We start from the raw sequence: 25994 nt of genomic DNA on the forward strand, positions 1-25994 counted from the left end.
AGGTTAAAAACTGGCATAAAATTCCCCTTTTAGCCATAATTTTGCCAGACTGCTAAAAGGTTTGGCAAAATGTTACCTTAAATGCTGTAATATTGCCAAAAACTGCAAATGCGGTAGATGTCAAAAAACGGCGAATCTTTTAATATTTTGCCACGATAAAAAGTTTTGGTACATCCATGGCAAAGATATCATGAAAATAAGAATTTTTTGCCAACATATAATGGAAAGATTTAGCAGAAAAAGTGCGTTTTCTGAAATAGAGCAGAAAAATAGGGTAGAATACGCTAAAAAATGTCTATTTTCTGCCAAAATGCCAAACGACATGGCTTTTTTTGGAACGTTTAGGCACTAATAGCGATAACTTTGCCAAATTTTTAAAAAGTTGGCACATTTTCGGCAATTGAGACTGAAATGTCCATATAAATCTAAAGCATTGCAAGGTACATGGAAATTTTCATGTACCTTGAAACTTAACGAACCTTAGAAGGTACATGGAAATTCCCATTTACCTTGGAACCTAACGCTAAAGAAGGTACATGGAAATTTCCATGTACCTTGCAACCTAACGCTAAAGAAGGTACATGGAAATTTCCATTTACCTTGGAACCTAACGCTAAAGAAGGTACATGGAAATTTCCATGTACCTTGCAACATAACGCTAAAGAAGGTACATGGAAATTTCCATGTACCTTGCAATGAGAAGGTACATGGAAATTTCCATGTACCTTGCAACATAACGCTAAAAAAGGTACATGGAAATTTCCATGTACCTTGCAACATAACGCTAAAGAAGGTAATAAAGAAGGTACATGGAAATTTCCATGTACCTTGCAACCTAACGCTGAAGAAGGTACATGGAAATTTCCATGTACCTTGAAAATTAACGAACCTTAGAAGGTACATGGAAATTTCCATGTACCTTGAAAATTAACGAACCTTAGAAGGTACATGGAAATTTCCATGTACCTTGAAAATTAACGAACCTTAGAAGGTACATGGAAATTTCCATGTACCTTGAAAATTAACGAACCTTAGAAGGTACATGGAAATTTCCATGTACCTTGCAAACTAACGCATAAGAAGGTAAATGGAAATTTCCATGTACCTTGCAACCTAACGCTGAAGAAGGTACATGAAAATTTCCATGTACCTTGAAAATTAACGAAACTTAGAAGGTACATGGAAATTTCCATGTACCTTGCAACAATAACGCTAAAGAAGGTACAGTACATGGAAATTTCCATGTACCTTGCAACTAAACACATATGCATATAATTTGTGAGGATACTGGACCGAACATAATGGACAAGTGTAAGCCTGGAAGTGGTCTTTCCTGTTCCGTCACATTCATGAATAAAACATACGAAGCTGAACAGTCAGCATCTTGTCTACAAAACCGTCACGTTATTAATGCCAGTTTCAATCCAACTAATCGAAGGATTACTTATAGCTCAGTTATCTGTGCCGGCACTTGATTCCGTTTTTTGTACAATGAGTTATACAAGCGACTAGAAAAATGGCACTTGCCTACATTTGCCGGTACCCATTTAGTTAACACTCGTGGATGGAGAAAAGCATTGTAAGAGTTAAGTGTGTCTCTCTCAGAAAAGGACAACACATTGACAATGGCTTAAAGTCACATATTTCGGCGCAAATTGAAGTTGAACCGCGTGGGAGTTCGTAAACGTTTTTCTCTTTTGAGCTAGACTGTTCACAATTTATAAAATCTTTGAAATATAAACTCTAAAAACAGTTCTCAAGTTACGAATTAACTTTAATTGGCGACTAACACTTAGAACGACATACATAGTGCGGGAAAGCTCTCCTTGGAAGAAGCATGGACCTGGAAATTAAAAAAAAAGAGCGGCATAAATTAATATATTGCGGCAAAAATTACCGATTATAACACTTCGCCTCTTGTTTTGGATCTGAATAAAATGTGAGTCTCTCTATGGGTATTTCCGAAGAAATCGAAGACGCGAAGATCACCGCCGAAGAAAACGAGGATCTCAATATTAAAGCGAAGATCTGAAATTGACCAAAAATTGACCAAAACTCGTCTGATCAAATACTTAGATATAAAACTGTCAAACTCGTTAACACTACATAAAATATCTGTAATTTCTTAATTTTGGCATCTGACCACATTTCACTGCGATTTCCACAACTTACAGTGGTGTACAGTCACTGCCGCGAAACCACAGGAAGTCATTACAAGGCTCAAACGTTCAAACCGTTTCAATCCATAGAACGACGGATTTGCAAAAAAAAAAAAAAAAAATGCAAAGAAAACGAAGACCGTGGGCACTCATAGAGAGGCTCAAATGATTAAGACTACGATAAAGCTATCATTGTCGTCAGGTCAAAAACAAATATAGAAACGTCAAAAGGACCGGGCACAACGTATGGTCGAGGATCGCAGTGAATGATTATGAGATCGTATAAAAAATTATAGACCGTCCAATTTTTTTTTTTATTTCATGTACTAAGCTTAATTATTATTAATTATTATGTACTAAGATGATCGAATTATTACGGAAACTATAAAATTCGCTAGTACACACACGTAGCTACACTGAAGTTCATATTTGAAATCCTAACGGCCTTATGGAAGTAAGTTTCGGACGTTTTTAAGTTTTCTGAGTTCTTAGGCAAAGAAGATAATGGCTCATTCCATGTACTTACCTGCATATCGTGCGTTTGTTTCCTTTACCTTTGTGCGGGTCCCATGTAATTACAACAGACAGTCTTCAATAAAACTAGAATACTGATCTTTACTTGCTTGCCCTTTTGGCGGATTTGTAAAACCGCGGTAGCATCGCATGCACAACAAAAATTAAAGGAATGCTGTGGACGTTATCGATAACCGCCAAAATTGTGCACATCTGTTTTGTCGAAAATTAATTCAGGTTTGCAGCAAGGAAAGTAAAGGAAGTTATATCAAAAGACGTGTTGATTTGAGTAAAATAGTGCTCTTGGCCGGTGTCAAATTATTCAAGTAAATGGCATCGAGCAGCTTGATGCTATATATTTTTGAGGTAATTTATCCAAGCAAAACTGTCAGGCATTAGTGTTTCATTTCCGGTGCGGAGGAAATAACAACATACGACTGCACGCAAGCTATTTGTTCAAAGGTCACTCAAGAAATAACAAGCTTGCAAAATGCTGTGCGCCCGCCGGTTTAGCTGTAAGCCAGAGTAAGCAGAGTCTAGTGTTATAGACGGTAGACGCTAATACTCGATGAAAGTGTTCGATATTTACACGAATTTCAGCTGGAAAGTCAGTGCAGAGAAAACCGTCGCGGTATAAAACATGCTACAGTCCATGGATCAGATGGATCATCAGGTAATAAACCGTACTTTGACGTTGATAATTGTTAAAAGACTGACCAGAATAATACAACGCAGCCCGGGCAACGCAGCTACAGCATAAGGACTTAATTTGTGTGGGAAATGAAAAAACAATGTCAAAGCTAATTTCTACAAAGGCAAGAAAACATTGCTATTATTTAAGAAATAGAAAACATGTTCCGTGTTTCTATCGAGTTATAGAAACACGAGTGGAAGTTTGGGAGAACGAGAAATGCTGTGGGAACACGAGTCGATAGACGAGTGTTTCCACAGCTTTTTCGAGTGAAGTTGCGCCAATTCATATACTTCTTTGAAAGGTCAGCCGCTTCGATAATTTCTTTCACAGACTATCTTTGAATGTGTAGCGGGCTCTGTAAACATCTTACTCGCTTGTTTTCAAGTGTGAAAATATTTGTTTAGTTTTAACCTGCTTTTTGTCAGCTGTGACATTAAAACTTGGCACAATTCTTAGTTGTTATTTTTGCATTGCTTATTTCAAGGCCGCGAATATTGATTGCTGTGTCTACGACAACTGTCTGTGTCTCCATAGAGTTATAGAAACACAATTTTTAACCAATCAGCGCACGTATTTACTTTGTGCTATTTTCTAAATAGTTATATTATATAGTTTTACAATCGTAGGGATGGTTTTACTGCAGTCTTAATTACTTTTGCGGCGAACTATGGATAGCTTCCTGCAACCGTTAAAATTGTAACACGGCGAGCTAAAAGATGATGTTACATCCTTGCCACCCCGCTTCGTCAAAAAAGATTTAACAACAACAACAACAACAACAACAAGCTTTATTTGCATGACTGTAAATTTGTTACAATATTGCAAAAGCGTAAACTTATTTAGTAATAATAATAATGAAAATAATAAAATAATAATATATAGTAAAAAACAAAAATGATTCATATAAAATTAATTACATTGATAGTATTTTGTTACGTAAATCAAAACAAGATTTACACTCTAATATTCACAACAGTGTACTGATTTCTGCTGTTTCTTTATTTCCAGGTTCATTCTTGTTTTAAAGAAAGCTGCTTTTGTAAGCCAATCGAGGGTCTTGTGCCATGCACGTATGTCTTTCCTTCAGTTGCTTGTGTACAATCAATTAAAGTTATATGTAATTTCCAAACTGTCTTTAGAGTTAATTATTATTTTTTTTAAAGGTATATTTTAACCCTATCCTACCTGATTAATTGCGTAGGTTTTATTAGGGATTACGGACTTTCTGAAGCGCTCATGAATACGTAAGGAAGGTTTAAATTTAAGGTATCATGGAAGGAAAATTGGCGTTTTCGTTCCAAGTGAAATAAAAATAAAGTACATATTTTTGGAAAGTTTATATAATATAGATTCTAGTTTTGGATTCTGTTTTGATCATCTAGACCATAATAAGCAACGTCAGCATTTTGTTTACAATTTTGATTTTCGCAACATAAGGTTTATTTTGCAAACACGTTTACATGAGCGCCTCAACTTATATGTGGAATTTGATCTACATATATAGGTCGTAAAAAGGTGTCTCAGATTCTACTTTTCTTGCTCCATTAATTTTTTTTTCTATTTTTAACTTTAAAATGGCAATTTGTATGGCTTTTTTAAGTTTAAAAACTCACAAAAAAATAATGGAGCAAGAATAGAAAAGTGTGAGACACCGTTTTTTAGAGCAATATATGCAGATCAAATTCCACATAAAAGTTTAGGTGCTTACGTAAATGTGTTCTCAAATAAACCTAATGTTGTCATAATTGCAAACAAAATGCTGACCTATTAACCTATGGGAAAAAGGAAAGAATATCTGCTGCAGCTGTAACTCAAACCGGTACATCGAAATTAAATTCGTGTAGTAACAAGGTGCACGTAAATTTCCATGTACCTTTCATATACGTGTAAACACAAAGTACATGGAAATTTCCATGTACCTCTCATGTATGTTGTTAACAAAGTACATGGAAATTTCCATGTACCTTTCATATACGTGTAAACACAAAGTACATGGAAATTTCCATGTACCTGTCATATATGTAGTTAACAAAGTACATGGAAATTTCCATGTACCTTTCAGATATGTAGTTAACAAAGTACATGGAAATTTCCATGTACCTTTCAGATATGTAGTTAACAAAGTACAACTGTACATGGAAATTTTCATGTACCTTTCAGATGTGTAGTTAACAAAGTACATGGAAATTTCCATGTACCTCTCATATATGTTGTTAACAAAGTACATGGAAATTTCCATGTACCTTTCATATACGTGTAAACACAAAGTACATGGAAATTTCCATTTACCTGTCATATATGTAGTTAACAAAGTACATGGAAATTTCCATGTACCTTTCAGATATGTAGTTAACAAAGTACATGGAAATTTCCATGTACCTTTCAGATATGTAGTTAACAAAGTACATGGAAATTTCTATGTACCTTTCAGATATGTAGTTAACAAAGTACATGGAAATTTCCATGTACCTTTCAGATATGTAGTTAACAAAGTACATGGAAATTTCCATGTACCTTTCATATGTGTAGTTAACAAAGTGCATGGAAATTTCCATGAACTTTTTATATATCTATATAACAAGGTACATAGAAATTTCCATGTACCTTTAAAATACTTATGAATAAAGCCTGCGACTACAGAACTAATTAGAAATCTGGTTCATTTGCTTTGAATTATTTAGTTTTGGAAGAAATAAGCATCTTTGAGGTAAATTTTGCCAGATGAACATAGATGAAGTGAGGAAGTGGTAAAATTTAACATATTTTCCAGAAATCTTACCACACTAAGTTGAAAAGTGGCACAATTTTAAAAAAAAATGCGAAATCTTTCCACCTTTTATCTCTTATAGAGTGTAGTTGGCACAAATTTCACTAAAGTAGCCTATTTTTGCCAGAAAATCGTCATTTTAGAATATCCCGTTTGTTTTTAGAACGTGTTATAACCAGTATCCAATCTTGAATGGATAAGTGTTAACAAAAGAACAACGCTAAACCTTTTTACAGTATAGTTCAGTGGATAGCGTGAGCCATTCCTTCAACAACTGGGCCCAAGGTTTAATTTTCATTTGTCTTAAAAGGTTGAAAATAGAAAAATAATGAAAAATAATGAAAAGAGTAAATTGTAAGTAATTTAAGTTGTAAACTTTGAATAATTAAACATTCCATTGTGACATAAAGACCTTAGGAATAAACCAAATTTACTTAAAATGAACAATAAAGTACTTAGTTGATTATCAGCTAGCAAATTTACTTAATTTATCTGCTCTAGCTATAAGAACTGACAAGTATTTGGTCAGAGGAGTAGTCTGTTTCCTGGCGTTCAGTTAGTTTGGGGAGCAGCGCAAAGCATGGCGACTTGGCGAGTGAAGAAGAGATGAGTTACCGTATATGTTTTATTCGAATAAACGCCGCGGCGTTTATTAAATATTTCGGCGTTTATTCGATTTATTTCGTGCAAACAACAGTATGGAAACTGAACATTTGAACTTTAACAACATGAACTTGTTGTAGTACTTGTCTAAAAAGTCATTTTCAATATCTTAAAACATCGTTACCATCAATTACAAGGAAAATAATTATTTTAGGCTTCCTCAAACTTGATAGTTGCTGCATTTGCTTTTTGAGTCTATAATACGAATAGACGCCGCATCATGATGCGGCGTTTATTCGAGGGCGGCGTTAATTAATATTTCTGCTCTAAAATGCGGCGTTTATTCGAGGGCGGAGTTTAATCGAATAAATACGGTAGTCGGAGTCCCAAGCCGATCACCTTCTTTCATTCTTTTCTTTCTTGCTTATCCTGGTTTTCGCCTCTGTTAAACTCCCACAAGAGAAGAGTTTTTCCTTATACGAATGTCACTCTCCCTCCTACATAACAACAGCTGTTCGAGCTGAGAAAAGTCTCTCGTAGACAAATAACAAAAAAAAAATTCTGCAAAACTAACCCTTTGAAGGTATTGTGTAACCTTAAGCCAGTTTGGCCTGCGCATCATCGGTTATTGAAGTATTTGGAACGGTTACACAGGATGTCTTACTACAACTTTTCCGAGACTCAGGTTGTTAACCATTTTCACTGTGAACCGGTTGGTTCACAGTTTGAGCAAATGATAAGCAAAAACCTGATGAACGGGAATTCCGATTGAGATTTGGCGCGTTTCATTTACCAGAATTTAGTCGGAGCGCCCGGAACAGAGCTGAATAGACGCGTGTACTGCTCGAAACGGGCGAAAGGCCTTGAACTGTGAGGTAAATGCTAATGGTAAGCATATTTTCCGTTCGGATATGCATATTCCGGTTAGGAATTTTGAACTACATTTTTTAAGGAAAGTGCAAGAAACTCTACCGATCGGAAAAACCAAAATAGTCTAAATTTGTGGAATTGTTTGGAAAATGGTAAACGACCTCAATAGCGCGCGCTGCGATTTTCTGCCACCTTAATATTACTGAAAGAACGAAAACAAGTTGCTTTTAAGACATTGAACCGACTTAGTATACCAGTAATAATTTGAAAATGCTGTCAGAAAAAAATGTCAAAAATGGAAGATAAACAACCGGCAAAGGTGTTCTAATTTTGTCTTTCTACATCGTACGCGATGGCGTGGTCTATAATAACTTGCGAAAACCTACAACCCATGATAAAACTTTTGCAAAATAATTTGTAGGGACGAATCACGTCCACATACAGAATTTTACAATAATTTGTAGATAGGTTTTTAGTAGCCTGCGTTGCAGTCGGACGTGTCACAAAATCCTCGATATTTCGGCGGTTTAGACTGTCTGCGACGCAGCTTAGTTTTGAGTAATTGGACAAAAAGTAACATTTTCCTATTTTGTTAAAAATACATCTTACATTAATTATTTTATTCTGCACGAACGTTCCTTTTCTAATTTCTGAAATTTTGTTGTAGGGTCATACGGGTAAATTGAGTTGAGAAAAACGTCATTGAAACTGCTGGCACTTAGTCCTCTCTTAGACACTGGGTGTTCAAGTTTGGCGTTTGTGATATATTGTAAGTGTCGGATATGAATGTTGTGGGCTGTAAAAAGAGTATTTTTAGAAAGAAAAATCATCTCTCTGGGCATCTCTGAGCAAGTTACAAAAGGGTTTAGAGACTTCAAATACTATTCTTGCCGCTTTTTGCGACTTTTTTTGCTTGTTTACAAGCGAAAATAGGAGAATAGCAGTTATGTGGGGCAAAATTTGGAACATTCTTGTCTACTCTCAAGGGACTTTTTTAATTTCTCAAGGGAATATTTTAATTTCTCAAGGGATTACTTTCCGCTGTGGGTGATCACGCGATCTCGTGGAAAAAACGTGACTTGTCACATTTACAAACGTTATATAACAATGTTAAAAGTGACATGTCAGCTTTCTTATCTCAACGCACGTGTGTCTGAAAGGCGATCTATAAAAAGCGTCGCACAAACAATGGATTGCGTAACTAAAACACGAATAAATAGCCACTAGCACTTACATCGTTTAAAAATTACAAACGTCAAAAATAAACCATACCAAAAAACTTGCTCTTTTCAAAGATATTATTGAAGTTAAAACAAATGCAAGAGATGGGGGCTTCTTTTAAGGCTTCTTTTTTAGGCCAAATTTGGTCGCTACAAGCGCCCATTCTATTTCGTCATCAGCCTAGGTCGTTAGGGACGTGACCTCGCGTTGACAGCAATGTTGCATGAATCGGCTTTACAACATGCGATCGTATCTACGCAGTTCGAGTGGAATTCCAGTCAAAGACAGCAAAATTCCTTCGTATTTCATCTTCAAATATAATTCGATAGCATTCACTGTATATATGGCTTTTGTTTAATCCTTCTTAAGCCCACGAAGAAGCTGTCTTGATATCCGACCCTCGCATAGACTGTCCACAGCCCTCTATTTTTCGTGTTTTTCGATCGATGAGCGCTCGGTGAGAACGGCGAGAGACCTGGACGCCAGCACAAAACAGAAGAAGCAAGAGGGTGGGGGCGGGGAGCGAAAAAACGCCTGACTCGTCCCCAGTCGTCTTCATACAGCACGCGGCAAATATACAGCGGAGGGAGAGATTGCCACGTGCTATATGAAGACGACTGGGGACGAGTCAGAAAAAACGCAGCTTGAGTGTATCGATTTGTTTACGCAATGTTTTCTCCGACAGTAGTCGGAAATATCCGTATTTTTTTCGTGCTCTTTCGTGGAGCAATCGTAACGATACGGCCTTGAACACATTGAACAGCGGTCTACCTATAACAATTCAAATATGGCGCCACAAAAACAAAGCGTCGAACGCATATTTTGCTGTTTCATTTGCTAATTTCGCTGCCGTAATCGACTGCCTCGAAAGGTCCTTGCAATTTTAAAGTATAGAATTGTCAGATCTCGGTGAAATTTGCACTGTTTATTTGTGTAATGTTGAGGAATATGTGTATAAATACCCGGCGCGGACGAGCCATTTTTGACAAAATTATATGGCTGCATTTCCTCCGCGAAGATAGGAAATTGTTAAACTAAACTACAAAGCAACCGTAATGATAAGTTCGAAGAACAATGCACAGGATAAACCTTCGACTCATACTTCATGCAAAAAAAGTCGGTATCTCGAAGAGACTTTGATTCTTGCCTGGAGCTCCTTTGTACCCAGTACTGCTCGAGTAGCGATTGCCCGTGGGGCCGTGGAATCTAGTCAGGAAATCCAAGATGGTGGTTCTGGTGCTTGATAATGGCGCCAGTTCAGCAAAGATAGGATTAAACACAACAGAAAGCCCAAGGTACAGCACTAACAGGACTACAATCTCAAGGAACAATTGTTCTTTCCTTCAGCTTGTTATGTGGTGTTTTTTTTCTTCCTTAGGTTAATCCCGAACTGTATTTTCAAAGCGAAGAGTGAGCGAAGAAAGTTGTTTATTGGCGATCAGCTCGAGGAGTGTAAAGATTATTCGGGTTTGTTTTATGTGCTTCCATTCCAAAAGGGCTTTTTAGTAAACTGGGATGTAGAGAAGCAGATATGGGATTACATGTTTGGCAAAGAAGTTATGAAGGTAATTAGATACATTTTAGACTAGTACTTTTGTTGTGTGGCTGAGTGTTCTAAAGAAGGAAGTTTGACAACTATTCACAACATCACATGGCAGAAATGATCAATCACTTTAAATGCAATAATCATTGCACTCTTAAAGTCGTAGGATTTGCACTGATCAGAATTAAGGTGGTTTAAATTAAAGTCACTTTGTTGTCAAACAAATACCGTATTTTCTCGATTAAACGCCGGACCCCGATTAAACGCCGGATCAAAATTGCTAGTTTTTAAAATAAGGCGTTTGTTCGAGGTCCCGGCGTTTATTTGAGGTCAAGCTAACAAGTAAATATATTCTGTTTGTCGCAAATCTTGATTGCAACATAAACTATTCTGTAATAATGTACCTTTGGGTAAGGTAACCTTTGGTTCGGGACAGTTTTTCGAGGCAGGACAAAGAGAAAAATCGTCCCGCCTTGAAAAACTGCCCCTTGGTCTCCAAGATCTGTAACAAAAAATTAATCTGAAAAATTGGCAGAAGATTGCAGTCCTTTTATAAACGCCGGGACCCGATTAAACCCCAGCTTCAAATAAACGCTGGGTTTACCAAGCCAAGTTTGAAATAACACCGTAGGGGTTAAATTGAGAAAATGCGGTACTTGTATAATTAAAGTTATTAATGGGCTACTTGATAGTATGAAGTGTCATTTTGTGAAAGTCACAAACGTTTTAGCATAGCCCTTTATCAGTGTAAAAAAGTGTCAAATATAAGTTTTTCCTAGCTGTAAGTTAGAACCTTATCCCATAGTTTAAAGATTATACATGTGGTTAATTCACAGCTTTTGTAGTATGCCAACTGTGAGTATTTGTAAAACCATTGAATAAGATATTTCATTGCATGTATTATTCCACAATTTTTTTTTTGTACCTTCACAAAAGGAACCAGCTGTGTACGAAATGCTATACAACAGGGTATTGTGTTCACATTTGATTGTTCTATTGACCCTACATGATGAAAAGACAACTCAGCAGAATCTTTCCTGAGAGACACATGTCACTTTGTCACTCGTTTTCCAACCCCCCTTTTGCCTTTCCCCTTTTGGTGCGGAAAACGTTGTAGCTGTCGCAAATATACACCCTTTCAATTCAGTGCTAGTTTCTGTCAGTACTCTGTTGTTACATTTTTAGCTATTAATTTTTGCAGCAATGTCGCCTGTCGCCAAAAACCCTTAGAAGGCCTTACTAGTGGACATCTCTGACTCAAACATGTATAAGTAACACATGAACTCCAATAAGTGTGTGCCAATACTTGGTGGACTTTGTCTGGTCCTAAAAGTTTCTGTTTATGAGAGGTTTAACCGTCGTTTAATGATAAAATGGCAGCCTTACGCCCCACCATGGGCAAAGGGGATGAGTGAGTGAGTGCGTTATTTGATTTTTTAAAGGTTGACTTTTCTGAAACAACTCTTCTTCTGACTGAGCCACACTTCAACTTTACCTCCATCAAGGTATGTTATTTTGTGTCATCTATGACTGTTATATTTTTTATCTATTAATCTTCTAATTAACTTGAAGGTAATATGTTTCATAAACCAGCCTGGTTACCCAATTTTTGATTGTAGACTTACATGCATGGTAAATAACTGGCTAAGACTAAGATAAATAATGATTATATTGAAGATGATTAAAAAAATTAAAAACAATAAAATGTTACAAGTTTGTAAGAACAGCAAACAGCTTTCTTGCTTTTTTTTTGTATTAATTTTATAATAATTATAGCTACATGGTTAAAGTACACTGTTTGTAATTGCCCTGTTGCTGTCAGTTCAGGCCAAGAGATAACTATGGTACATTATGTGTGTTTCTGTTTACTTTCTGTAACAACTAAAACTGTTAATAAAAATTTAAGTTGCATATGAATTCAGACAACCAACTGGAGAAATAAGTATGCATGCTCCCTGGTATGTGTAATGTTAGTTGATAGAGAACTTCTTTTAAGTATGGGTTGTGCACTTATTGTTTATACATGTAGGATGCAACAGATGAAATATTATTTGAGGAATATAACTTCAAAGCCCTTTGCCGCACATCAGGTAAATCACATGTTAGAGGCGATTGCTTGTGTATTGTGTGTTTTAAGGCCTGGCCAAACAGAGATGCAAGTAGATGCAAGTGTTCAAACTGATAATAAAAACTTAAGTTGATAAAATAATACTTTTTATCTTCCCCCTTCTTATATGTATGGATTATGTGACATATAGGTGCAGGTGTATACTATTTGTATAGTAGGAACACACACTTTGATTGTTTGCTTATTTAAAACATAGCTTATTATACATATATATGTTTACTGGTCATTCACTACTCTCTCAAACCCTGACTGCTTGCATCCACTTGCGTTACCATTTGGCCAGGGTGTTAAACTATATTTCACCTTGTTAAATTGACAACAGTGCCTGGTTTAAAGTGTTTACAGCCAATTATCACCAGAGGTACATGGCTTACGTTGTTTTTACCTGTCTTAGTTTGGAATATTGGAGAGTTCCTTTGCCTCCTTCTCAGATTTGTAGGCAAGAACAACAAAAAGAAGGGGGGGGGGAAATTCCATTTTCAAACATGTTCAGTTGAATATAAAGAGACTAACCAAAGTGATAACTAGTCTGAAAATTCCTTAGAAAACAATTAAATTCTTTCATCATAAGTTTAACACTACAATGTACATTGTACATGTAAAGAGACCATTTGTTCCAACCCCAAAATGCCCAAGATACTTTCAAATGTGCCTTTGAAAACCTATTATGGAAATGTTTTATCTTATTTTCAAGTGGCTCTGTAGAAGAGCCATGGTACAACTACACACAGAAGGAAATTTATATTGAAGTGTAGCGAACTAACTGTATTTTTCCTTGAATTGCAAGCTTCCCAATTGAGTGCTTTTAAATGCCACAAGGAAGAGACGGAGAAACATCTTATTTGCCTGGTTGTAGACTCAGGATATTCCTTCACACACATTGTACCAGTTTTTAATGGCAAAGTGTTAAAAAAAGGTGTCAAAAGGTAAACTGGAAATCTGATTATAAATTTGTTCCTTTAAGTACAGGTTTATTTCCCTGTAGCTTGGGTATTGTGTGGCTGTTAAGGGTCTGCATATGATGCTATCTGTATTAATTTAATCAACATCCGTTTTCTTACAGCATGCAGGCAATGAGAATAGAATTATATGTTTTTGATATTATTACTAATAAAAGTACCAGTAGTTTATTTAGTAATTTAAGTAGTTTAAGAGCTTTTTTCACTTGAATGTCAAACATAATTAGCATTTCCTTTTGTTTTGCATTACTGTGTTTAAAGGTCGGCACACACAAGGAGACTAGTCCCCCCCCCCCCCCCCCCTTTACCAAATTTTGGTCTCTGCAACAAATCCCACAAATTCAAACTGGTTTGCAAAGAGAGCCCTGCAACTAGTCACACACTTATGGGCATTACTAGTCCCCTTGTGTGTACATTACTAGTCCCTTTGTGTGTACTGGAGCTTTCCAGCTGGAAAGCTCCAGCTGGCATTAACTCTCTATTTACAAGACACTTTTTATTACGAAATCATAGAGACAACCAGAAACTCTTAATTAAATGTCCTAATACTGACTTTCTCCGTTATTCATTCTCACACCATGCGCCAATTCTTTAGAATAATCCGCCCCTACACTTAAAAAACAAACCCAATCAAGGTTCTTTTAAATCTGCTCTTAAAGAAAATTCTAATATTTTAGTAATATTAAAAAATATTTTAGTAAAAGTGAAATGGTAATTAAAACATCCTGTTGAGAAATATCTACATGGGGCAGTCTTAAAGAATTTTATTTGTTAACCAAGCAGACTGTGTCTATAATCTGTTATGAATACAGGGTGTAGTAAAATGAGAGTTGCATGTCTAACATAAAATTTTCTGTAATGACTCTAACTTCCTTCTGTCTCAGGATTAATGTTGGTGGTAAATTGCTGACAAATCATCTAAAGGAAATCTTATCATACAGGTAAATTATAAACCTTCAAGTGTAATTATTCTTGTAAAAGCTACATGTATTTATGTTCACTGACATTTCTGATCAACATCTATTATGTTGCCATTTTAGTACTAACCTGACGCAATATCAATCACCACAGTTGTTTGTTTTCACTTTTAAAAGTATGTGTGTACAAAATGTACACATCTTGGTTGAACAGTGTGCAGTTTATTTCAAAAGATTTCAATAACACTGGTAAATCTGTTCAGAAAGTAAAGGCTGTATATACATTTAGCTCTTGATTTTATTCACTTACAGGCAGCTACATGTCTTAGATGAAACATACGTCATTAATCAGGTGAGGCAATCCATCTCAATCTTCTTCATTCATAGCCATCCTTGCTTCTTCTCAGGATATAATTGTAACCTCTTGTGTTTTTGTACCTTGTTTAGGAAGGTTGTACCTTCTGTAGTCAGTAAGCCTAACTGTGTACTATATATTGATAAATAAATAATTGACTTTTTTCAGGTCAAAGAGGACACCTGCTATGTATCTGACAATTTCTACAGAGACATGAATATTGCTAGGTAAAATTAATTAATGTGAATGTAATAAAATAAATGTTGCTGACTGGGCAAGTTTCAAGAGAATAATTAACAATTATTCTTTGAAATCAAGGTGAATAGTGGTAGAATATTCACCGAGCCGCGGATCAGCGAGGTGAATATTCTGCCGCTATTCACCGAGATTTCAAAGAATAATTGTTTTAGTATTATACACATGAAGTGATCTCAACAACAAGCGATCTCAAAGTTTTCAGAAGGAAATCATTTAAAGTCGATTTAATTGACCTCTCAATTCATGCGTGGAAAACGTACATACAAGCGGCACTAACCGACATGCGCGAAACAGTTTACAGAATCTTCAAACATGGCAAATCTAGTTAATCTTCGATAAAATCCTTGTCACAATCTAGCAAAATGGTCCTTTAACACCACTCAAACCTGCAATCTGGATCAAAAACCTACTTGCAAAACATTTTGACCGTTGAATCAAAGCTTTTGAAGTTCACTTGAATTGAAAATTGAAAGAGCAGTTGGCGAAGGATCCACCTGAAAGTTTGGATTATACTGAATGTGTGCAGAACTGTGGTGAAAACTGGATATTTTCTTGCACAAAGACATTTTCCTGAATATTTGTGGAGGATCTTGGCTGAATAACACTTGATGTTGCTGCCGATAAATCTGCGGTATTCATTTCTGCCGATGCCGGCGAAGAGCGCGACTTGACGGTAAGCAATTGTTTATCGTTTTAGTACTCGAGTTGTGTGGACATTGTGCTGCAAATTGCGAAATTTGTAGTCGTCTTTTACTTTGAAAACCATCAGGCCAAATTTCTTAGCCTTTTTTTGTCTTTTCTGGTTCAGCATCTTCTTGTATTCTTAGTATTTGCGATTTAGAAATGCCGGCGAAACGCAGGTTTACGCCGGCCATTTTGTCTCAGTTTGGATCAAGCATTATTCACTCCCTACGGAGTGAATAATGCTCATTAGCCCGAGATAGCGAACCAATCAGATTGCTTGAAACACCAAGATCACTGAGTGTGTATATACTAATGTCCATTAGTCGGGGAATTTTGAAAACTGATGACTGCAGTAACCACGATTTACTGTACATATCCCTTCCAGCTGCTGATCTTTACAAGTGGATCTCTTTACTACAACCTAGTGCCATGGTTTAACATAGTTACATTTATCTTTGTAAAATTTCTAAAGTTATTCGGCAATCTGTTTTATAGTTGTTTGATAACATAATTGTTTTTATTCCTGTTTGAAACTGGAGAATTAATTTTACATGTACATGTATCACATTATGTTCACTGTAGGTTAAAAGGTGCTAAGAATACAGTCGTAAGGGACTATGTATTGCCTGACTATACACATATAAAGAGAGGCTACGTTAAGGTTGGTGAAGTGCTTTAAGTGCTTACTTTGGGTGTAATAGATTACATTTGAGTTAACATAGTTAACACCAACAATTCTGTGACATCCAGCTAAATATCATTGTTGTGTGTCAGTCTTTATAACACTGTTCAGCTTTACCTCGACTGAATTACACGTCACTGTTCAGTCTGTGTGCCTATTACTGAGTAATTCTAATAAGTACTGTACGTGTTCTCATTCTTTTTAAAAAAAGTACATTTGTATCAGTCTAAATTTAGAAGTCAGTTAGCTGACTCATGTCTAGCCTGTTCATTTTGGCTCCAGAATTTAAACCAACCAATAGTTAAGTTAATGATTTTACTAATCAGTTTCATGGGAACCGAAGTGATGGGAAGTAGGTTTCTGTGTACATAGCACGCGTTGATCTTGTCTGAATCTCTTACACAGAGACCTACATTGTAAAGTTTTCACATTTTTGTTTTGTCCCCTACATGTATTTCACCTTTTTCCTTGATGTTTAACCATGATGGTGGACTGTACATTTGTAGCCTTGTATTTGTGTTGAATGAGAATTTTGTAATATTGTTTCAGTCAGCAACAGAGATGTGGCTTGGAACTAAAAAAGAAAACGAACAGGTATGTTACTTGCTGCGGTTCAAACTAAAATTACAATAAATATTTAACTTTCAAGGTCATCTTACAAATTATGTCAATGTTGGTTTTTCAAAAAAAAGAAAGTTGTCAGTCCCCCTTCTTTTCTTCTTGTTCCAGAAGTCAGCCTTCTAGGCTACTAGCTGTTACACTGACATTGTGACGGTTCCTTTTTGCGACTTTTTTTGCTTGTTTACAAGCGAAAATAGGAGAATAGCAGTTATGTGGGGCAAAATTTGGAACATTCTTGTCTACTCTCAAGGGACTTTTTTAATTTCTCAAGGGAATATTTTAATTTCTCAAGGGATTTCTTTCCGCTGTGGGTGATCACGCGATCTCGTGGAAAAAACGTGACTTGTCACATTTACAAACGTTATATAACAATGTTAAAAGTGACATGTCAGCTTTCTTATCTCAACGCACGTGTGTCTGAAAGGCGGATTGCGTAACTAAAACACGAATAAATAGCCACTAGCACTTGCATCGTTTAAAAATTACAAACGTCAAAAATAAACCATACCAAAAAACTTGCTCTTTTCAAAGATATTATTGAAGTTAAAACAAATGCAAGAGATGGGGGCTTCTTTTAAGGCTTCTTTTTTAGGCCAAATTTGGTCGCTACAAGCGCCCATTCTATTTCGTCATCAGCCTAGGTCGTTAGGGACGTGACCTCGCGTTGACAGCAATGTTGCATGAATCGGCTTTACAACATGCGATCGTATCTACGCAGTTCGAGTGGAATTCCAGTCAAAGACAGCAAAATTCCTTCGTATTTCATCTTCAAATATAATTCGATAGCATTCACTGTATATATGGCTTTTGTTTAATCCTTCTTAAGCCCGCGAACAAGCTGTCTTGATATCCGACCCTCGCATAGACTGTCCACAGCCCTCTATTTTTCGTGTTTTTCGATCGATGAGCGCTCGGTGAGAACGGCGAGAGACCTGGACGCCAGCACAAAACAGAAGAAGCAAGAGGGTGGAGGGCGGGGAGCGAAAAAACGCCTGACTCGTCCCCAGTCGTCTTCATACAGCACGCGGCAAATATACAGCGGAGGGAGAGATTGCCGCGTGCTATATGAAGACGACTGGAGACGAGTCAGAAAAAACGCAGCTTGAGTGTATCGATTTGTTTACGCAATGTTTTCTCCGACAGTAGTCGGATCGGAAATATCCGTATTTTTTTCGAGAGCAATCGTAACGATACGGCCTTGAACACATTGAACAGCGGTCTACCTATAACAATTCAAATATGGCGTCACAAAAACAAAGCGTCGAACGCATATTTTGCTGTTTCATTTGCTAATTTCGCTGCCGTAATCGACTGCCTCGAAAGGTCCTTGCAATTTTAAAGTATAGAATTGTCAGATCTCGGTGAAATTTGCACTGTTTATTTGTGTAATGTTGAGGAATATGTGTATAAATACCCGGCGCGGACGAGCCATTTTTGACAAAATTATATGGCTGCATTTCCTCCGCGAAGATAGGAAATTGTTAAACTAAACTACAAAGCAACCGTAATGATAAGTTCGAAGAACAATGCACAGGATAAACCTTCGACTCATACTTCATGCAAAAAAAGTCGGTATCTCGAAGAGACTTTGATTAGGTCTTGATAGCAGTTGGTGTAGTTACACACCATCTCCTTGAACTGTCAATAGAAAGTCAAGAATACATTTTATGACAAAATCAGAATGGTCACAGATGGACATTAATTTTTATTGATGTATTAACAACTACCGTTAGTATTACAATGAATGAATGGAGAAAAAAATTGTACATTGTATAATTATGTACAAATTAATTTTCTACAAGGATGTGAAGTGCCTGACTTTTGCAGAGTGCAGACTTGCAGACTTTCACTTCGGTTAGCCTGAACAGCGCTCCAGTTAGCCTGACTAACACTCCAAGAGCCAGACTAACACTCTGGTTATCCAGAATCCCACTCCGGTTAGCATGTTTACATTCTCGATAATGGTAATGGAACACGATATATACTCTTAGTCTGCAGTCTGCAAATGTCAGAAACCGAATGAGCTTTAATTTTCTGCCATGCCGTTTATTTTTTTAGATCTTACGGATGAACAATGAAAGATTTGCTGTTCCTGAGTTGTTATTTCATCCATCAGATATAGGTAAGGCAATTAAAAAATGTTCATAAGGTAAAGGTAAAGTCTGTCTCCGAGCCATGAGGCCCATACAGCCGGAGCTTATCCCGGTTTCCGTAGCATTAAGTGACTAAGACATTTACAACTCGTATCAGGTCAACCCTCAGTCCATCGCAGGGTTACCCCCCAGAAGTAAATTCGCCGGTACCCATTTATACACCTGGGTGGAGAGAGGCACTGTGAGAGTAAAGTGTCTTGCCCAAGAACACAATGCAGCGCCCCGGCCAGGCCTCGAACCTGGGCCGTTCGACTCGGAGTCGGGCGCGCTAACCATTAGGCCACCGCGCCTCCCACAAAAAAAAATGTGGCACATATAAAAAGAGGCTATAAGGTCAATTTTGAGTTCCTGTTTGTCTGTTTTTAGGGTGTGCTATACAATTTATTAGATTCATTTTTGACGATTGGTTGTCTATAAATGTAACTTTTAAGTAGCAGTTCAGTTAAAATCCCACGTATTAAACTAGAGGGAGGGAACTTTAATGCTGAACTTGAATGTTGTTGGTACAGTACCGACACACAGGCTTTTTTTTATTTTTCATGTTTAGTTTTGCTACTGTGCTTCAGTTTTGTTTTATTAATTCGTCTGTTTTAGGAATCCAAGAAATGGGAATACCAGAGGCAATTATTCATGCTATAGAACAGTTGCCAGTAGGTGAGTCATTTACTCTACAAGGCTGTCTTCACTTTTCTATTGTAGTTGTGAAGGGAGGAGTGGGTCGGTAAAGGGTGATACTGTATATCTATCTCTCCTCCCCTATGACTACAGTGCCCCTGGCAGTAAAAGCCACACTGATCAGCACAAGGGAGTTTACCTTCATGTTTTAATAACTTACAAGTTTTTTTTCTTTTTTTCGTTTCTTTTTTTTTTTTCAGAAATGCAGCCTCACTGTTACATGAACATACTGCTAACTGGAGGATGTGCCCTCCTGCCAGGAATGAAAGAACGAGTGTAATGACACTTACTTTTTTTGCAACACAGCATTTTTTACTGTAGAGAACTCAGTCTTCACCAGGCGGAGCAGTGTTTAGTTGAAATATTTAAAGTAATGTTGAACAAACCTCTGAAGTATGGAATTTTACCTAGTAGGTACTGTACCATCTTACTTATGAGAGGTTTGCAGAAGTCTAACAAAGATCTTGCTCTGCTTTTGTACTTTGCTGTGAAAGTCAGAACCATTTGAAAAGGAAAATTTGGTTATCATAGAAACAGTTTAATAAACAATTAAGTTGGTCTGCAGCTGCCATGATTCCTGTGTAAGATTGCTTACTAAAATACAAGTCTTTTTAATATTTAGGTTCTCTGAGGTCCGATCTCTCGCTCCTTGTGATGTAGACGTTGCAGTTCATTGCCCATCAAAGTAAGACAATTAACACTGAAATGCTACATTTTATTTACGACGCATAAAGTACATAAAGCTGCTTACTGTGGTAACATCTGTGCTAGCTCTGGTATCGTTTAAAGACTTTATCACTGTTTTTTTTCTTTCTGATTGAGTTTTAATGTTGACTAAAGACCAAGTGAAACTAAATAATTAATGCCGACAACCACGGACAGCAACTTATCACACTTACAACAGTTTTAAACAATTGAAGGCATCTTTAGGAGCAAAAGTGGATCGGAACTGCAACTGCATGTAAACAGTATTCATTTTACTTTTAAAAACTAGTGCTGGAAGAGGTCAGGAGCACTGCGACATCTTACTTACGCTTTAATTAATGGTCTAATTTCAGGCCTATATCATATGCATGGGAGGGTGGAGCAGCACTGTCAAAGACAGACGTATTTGCTAACAAGATGTGTGTGACCAAAGCCGAGTACGATGAACATGGCAAGAACATCTGTAGAGAGAAATTCGATTCTTGATGCTCGCGAGGTTTGTTCCGTAACACTGGATGTACGTAAAATACACAGCAAGATGGATAGCCACTTGAATACGTCACGGGAATGTATTACTTGAGTGGTTGTCATGCATCCCCGTGAGTCATTGGTTGCTGTCGTGTTGTAGAGAGTTGTCACGTAAAGTTAAGTCTGACGTGACGACACAAAGCGACGGAGACTTTACAAAGCACGGTAACAAACTGGTGTGCTGCAAATGTGGATTGTTAACAGTTGTACAAACTCAAAGCGTACGCCACTGAACTGGTGCTTTTTTGTTTTGAACCACGAAGGTCAAGGATTGTATTCAAACAAAGATTGCCTTCCAAGTGGCAAAAAAAAAAAATCAGAGAAATCCAAGAAAGTAAGGTGCTGTTATCCGACTGACAGAAATAAAGAAGTAGCCCCCACATTTTGTGCTAAATTAGCTCGGTTTATAATAAAGACGTTTCTACACAGTTCAATTTGACTATGTGTGTTTACCTTCCCTTTGCTTCTTACATGTCCAGAAACCTGTCAGGCTGTCTGAACACGAAAGGATCAATTAACCTGAGAAAATATCGATTAGTGGTTGCAAGAAACAAACTTAAGGCGATCAAATGTGACAAGGGGAAGATGTTTAATTTTTGGCTAACGTCCCAATTGGAGAATTAAAAAGAAAAATAGAAGACAGCTAAGTGAAGTTTTAAGGTTGACCTTGGAACTGCATAGAAGTTGCTATTGTTCTGGCCAGCCTATACTCGAGATTCAATAGCTTTCTTTGCAAACCGAGGTGAGCTTGCCAGCAAAAGCCGTCGTTTTTATCACCTAACTTTGAAAAAAAAACAAAACATTTAATTGATTAACTTCCTTCATGAAATGAGAGACTATGTTGATCCACTTCAATATGAACAAAACAATTAACTCCCCCCCCCCCCCCACCAAGAAAAAACAGCACAGAACAGGACAACAAAATGCTAAAAAAACTACAGAAAGGGGGAAGCATGGTACGACTGCGAGCAGGCTCTCTCGCCGGTTTTTACTAGCTAGCGCGAAAGAAACGCGAAAACAGACGAGAGCAGCGCGAAACCCGAAATACACTGTTCGCAGGGTAAGCTGTCACAGGCTGTTTATAGAAGGATGCCACGCAATCTTCGCCGATGCGAGCAAATTTTAAGCGGATCTATAGGCCAAAGAATAAGGGAATGTATCAGCGATGTTCAGACTTGTTTAAATCACCCCACAGTGATGCAATGCAGGCCTTCTGGGGAAGCTGTATGTTCATAGTTCGATCTGCGCACCCACTTCGTTTGTTAAAGAAGAATCCAAGCTCTGTGTAATATGTCAAGCTGAAAAACTTGTAACAACAGCGAATGGAGCTTGCGAAGAGTAAAAGCCCAGGGACATAACAAAGCACAGCTTTCAACTTTCAGCCGTGCATAAAAATAAGTCTTCGGACGGACTAAAATATCGTAAGCTGGAAAATGCATGAAACCGTAAATCTCACACATTTTTTTTTGTATTTTCTGACATTTTTACATGATGTCACGCGGCCATATTGGTGTTACTTGGAGCGTTACGTTCTTTTCGAGGAGGCGATTCTTGCGTGACTTGCATATTCACTGACAAATAGAATACTAGACTACGTGGTAAACATGGCTGCAAAAGCTTTCAGCGAGGAAAAACTCATTTCTTCCATGTTTTGTGGAGTATGGAAAAGTCGTTGCTTAAGTGTCTTGGTGTCTTTAGGAGTCCCGGAGCTGTTGTGTAATTCTACCAACCCCATCAGCATTGAAGAGATCGCTGAAAGAACTGGATGCCGCACAGACGAAAAGATTTACAAGGTCATGAGAACCATGGCTCAATGGGGAATTGGAGAGGAATTAAGTGAGAAGAGGTTTAAAGCCAATCGAGCTATGGAGCTGCTCAGGAGAGATAAAGGACCAAGTCTTGGGCACATGGTTAGCTATTTTGGAAGCGATGAAGTTTGGACCGCCATGTTGGCATTTCCAGAGGCGATCAAGCATGGCGGTGATACAGCGTTTGAACTCGCTCATGGTATGAACCTCTACGACTACATGTACAAAGTTGAAGAATTGGAGTATTCTGCTAACAAAACGAAACCAAAAGATGTGGCTTCTGGAATGGGTACAAAGCAAAGGAGGCTCGAATTTGCAGATAATTATGACCGAGCCATGAATATGTTATCACAACTGGAGCTACACAATGCGCAGCCAAGCGTGTTTACCGTGTACCCCTGGGACAAGTGCAACCGAATCATGGACATCGGGGGAGGAGAGGGACAATTTTTGTCTCGCATTCTTAAGTTGCCCGGATGTGAACACACTCACGGGATTTTGTTTGACTTCCCGAATGTACTTGAGCGTGCTAAAGGGTTCTTAGCCAAAGAGAGTATTTCAGACAACAGGGTAACTTTTCTAAGTGGAGACATTCTTAAAGATATCCCACAGGCCAAAGAAGTAGACACAATAATTGTGAAGAATTTATTTGTAATTTTTACCGAAGACGAGGTGATCAAAGTTTTGGAAAACTGCCGTAAAATTCTAGCAAAAGATGGAAAGTTTATTATTGTTAACAGTTGCAATCCTGAAGCTGGCGATACAGAGCACAATGTTGCTAGAACAGGTTTACATCCGGGCTTTCGTGGTATCCATATTATGACGCTTTGCAAGATGGGAAATTTTAGAACCAAGAGCGAATGGTTGCATCTGATTGACAGGTTGTGCACTAGAGTGGCTTTCCAACTGAAGCAAGTCTACGAGACTGGTGATGGCCCTACCTTGTTTGAATTGTTAAAATGCGAGTAGCTGACTGTCTCCATCTCTGTAACACTGATCTTAAAGTGTTTGTGTGCAAAGTTTGTTTTCATGCACAATCTCATGTGTTGTGGTTACGAAACTGTAAAAGCTGTAAATTAAAGGTTGAACTTTTGACTTCCATGTGTTGTTATTTAATACAAGTAGACAAAAGAAAGAAGACCAGATCTTGAAGCATAAACAGTATTTCAAGTTCTAAAAACAAAAAAAAGAGAGATTAAGAAGGAAAAAATGAAGACAGCGCTTAGAAGTAGTGCAGATCAATCCGAGGTGAGGTCAAGCGTTGTTTCCCGCGCGCACGAATGCCGAAAAAACTAGAAATAGAACATGGAAGCAGGATTGTAACGCGGAAATGGCATATCTTTTCAATAAAACTTGAGGGGTATAAACAGTTAGGATGCATTTTCTACTAGCTTTGCAAAGGGATGCACATGGTTACCTGCCTCGTTTTGGCACTTGTGGCGTCTGAGCCGCTGGCAAAAATCCACTATAGAAAACTTAATCTGTCATATGATGGGAATTAAACATTGCATGACGGCCTTTTTCCCAACAGAAACGTGACAGTATTTCGTAATTACAACATATGCCTTGGCCCATGCCCGTCATAATTTTCATAAATTATTTACGTCATTCCCACTTGAGTAAGTTGATCAAATTCTATGTTCTCAAGACCTTAACACCCCATCAGTTCACAAAATTGTTAGTACTGTTTCTCGTTTATCCAGGCTGGATGGAATCGTATATTCTTCCTCGCTTCTACGCGAATAAAATATGGAGAATATTAATTTTGGTCACATCAGAAGGGAGGTGGTTTATAGGACAATTTGCTTGGAATATGCGTCAGAAGTACAAACTTGTGACACAAGTTGGAATTCTTGTTACTGCAGTTTGTATCTCGCTGCAAAATGAGAGTGTTCCTAGGTGCTCCACTGTTGGCTCTGCTTCTGGTTTTGTGCAAACTTTCGATTTTGGTTGAAGGTAAGGCCATGATAAGTATTCTAAACGGGATTTTGTTTTAAAGTTCAGTCAGTTAAATAGAAATTGTTAAAGATTCGCACTTGAATCGATTTGATCAAACATAGGTTGTTGTTGTGGACGTTGAGTTTTAAGTTTATTTTAAGTTTAAATTATACCTGGTTAAAGTTAAGGTGTAAAACTCGTAAAATTGAGGTTACATTTTAAGGTTGATTCCTTTTTTTAAGGACAAGTTCTGGTCCAAAATGGAAAGGTCAACTTCACGGTGGCAAATCCAGACTTGCTTTATTGCACAACCGTGCAATACGCCCGTACATTTTCTAGCTCTAGAAATGTACGTGTGCTTGCATCAATCAGCCATGGAAAAGAGTCTGCCAGTGTTCATGATTCAGCAGTTGTGTGGACGTCAGACGTGACACAGCGCAGTTTCCGTGTATGTGTGTTGGAGTCGGGACTTGGTACAAATGGATCCTCTATCGTGAACTGGATTACGTTTAGAGGCACGCCCAGTGGAATGCTGGACGGCACCGCCTCCTTCAGCACATTCACCAGCGGGACAAAATGTGAAAGAGTTAACTTTGCACAGGTATGACTTCAATTTTCTTGATAGCCATTGAACGCGAAGGAATTCACGTTTCATGGGGTTTTTCTGAGAATTTATACCTATTTATAATCCAGGGGTCATGCACTTCATTTTGCTGCCTGTTCTATCATGCTTTTGTTACCGTTAAGCCTTATTACGCACCAAGCTTAAGGGGGGTGGGGGGTGGGTGTTTAATTCTTTCTAAAACCTGTGGAGGGGGCTTATTTTAAATCATATATAAGTTACGCTATACATAAAGAAAATAAAATGAATTTTTGTTTTGATTTAGTGCTGTTATTAAGTAACACGTTTTTGCAAAAAAAATAACCAAACAAGTAACTGTCATGGATTAATAACGTAAAAGTGTTAAGTTACCTTGTGTTCTTGATGTCTTGTTCTACCCTTTAGTAGGGGGGGGGGTACTTTAAAGAGCAGGGGGGTACTAAAAAAATCATGTTAAACTTAAGGAAGGGGGGAGCTTAGAAGAGAATGATGATTTAATGGGCCTTCTACCGTATTGATTTCAGTAAACACGAGAGAAAAGAAGAGATTGTACTGAATTAAGTTCTTAAGGAATCGACATAGCGTCTGAAAAAAGGTTGCAGTTTATGATAG

At 37.5% G+C, this 25994-nt stretch overlaps 2 protein-coding genes across 2 annotated transcripts; both read left to right on the top strand.

Annotated features, from left to right (window-relative positions):
• The first annotated feature begins 9985 nt into the window (after positions 1–9985).
• On the top strand, positions 9986–21172 carry LOC144644234 (actin-related protein 6-like). The gene is made up of 15 exons (XM_078503680.1): positions 9986–10122; positions 10206–10392; positions 11813–11875; positions 12400–12460; positions 13286–13424; positions 14342–14398; positions 14687–14726; positions 14898–14956; positions 16254–16332; positions 16903–16947; positions 19033–19096; positions 19722–19781; positions 20003–20078; positions 20425–20487; positions 20861–21172. The coding sequence occupies exons 1-15, from the start codon at positions 10052–10054 to the stop codon at positions 20991–20993; spliced, it is 1197 nt and encodes a 398-aa protein (XP_078359806.1). The 5' UTR covers positions 9986–10051; the 3' UTR covers positions 20994–21172.
• Positions 21173–22447: 1275 nt separating this feature from the next.
• Positions 22448–25413, top strand: LOC144642001 (phenazine O-methyltransferase PhzM-like). Its single transcript, XM_078501007.1, has 3 exons — positions 22448–24091; positions 24547–24799; positions 25024–25413. The coding sequence occupies exon 1, from the start codon at positions 22640–22642 to the stop codon at positions 23810–23812; it is 1173 nt and encodes a 390-aa protein (XP_078357133.1). The 5' UTR covers positions 22448–22639; the 3' UTR covers positions 23813–24091; positions 24547–24799; positions 25024–25413.
• Positions 25414–25994: the final 581 nt, after the last annotated feature.

This window comes from Oculina patagonica, chromosome 2 (genome assembly GCF_052425735.1).
Source record: "Oculina patagonica isolate OP01 chromosome 2, crgOcupat, whole genome shotgun sequence".
NCBI lineage: Eukaryota > Metazoa > Cnidaria > Anthozoa > Scleractinia > Oculinidae > Oculina > Oculina patagonica.

Excerpts from the sequence above, each read along its gene's own strand:
- LOC144644234 (XM_078503680.1), top strand. The coding sequence starts at position 10,052 with ATGGTGGTTCTGGTGCTTGATAATGGCGCCAGTTCAGCAAAGATAGGA. Across the intron at positions 14,727-14,897 it reads AAACATACGTCATTAATCAG|GTCAAAGAGGACACCTGCTA; the intron begins GTGAGGCAATCC and ends GACTTTTTTCAG. Across the intron at positions 16,948-19,032 it reads CTAAAAAAGAAAACGAACAG|ATCTTACGGATGAACAATGA; the intron begins GTATGTTACTTG and ends TTATTTTTTTAG.
- LOC144642001 (XM_078501007.1), top strand. The coding sequence starts at position 22,640 with ATGGCTGCAAAAGCTTTCAGCGAGGAAAAACTCATTTCTTCCATGTTT.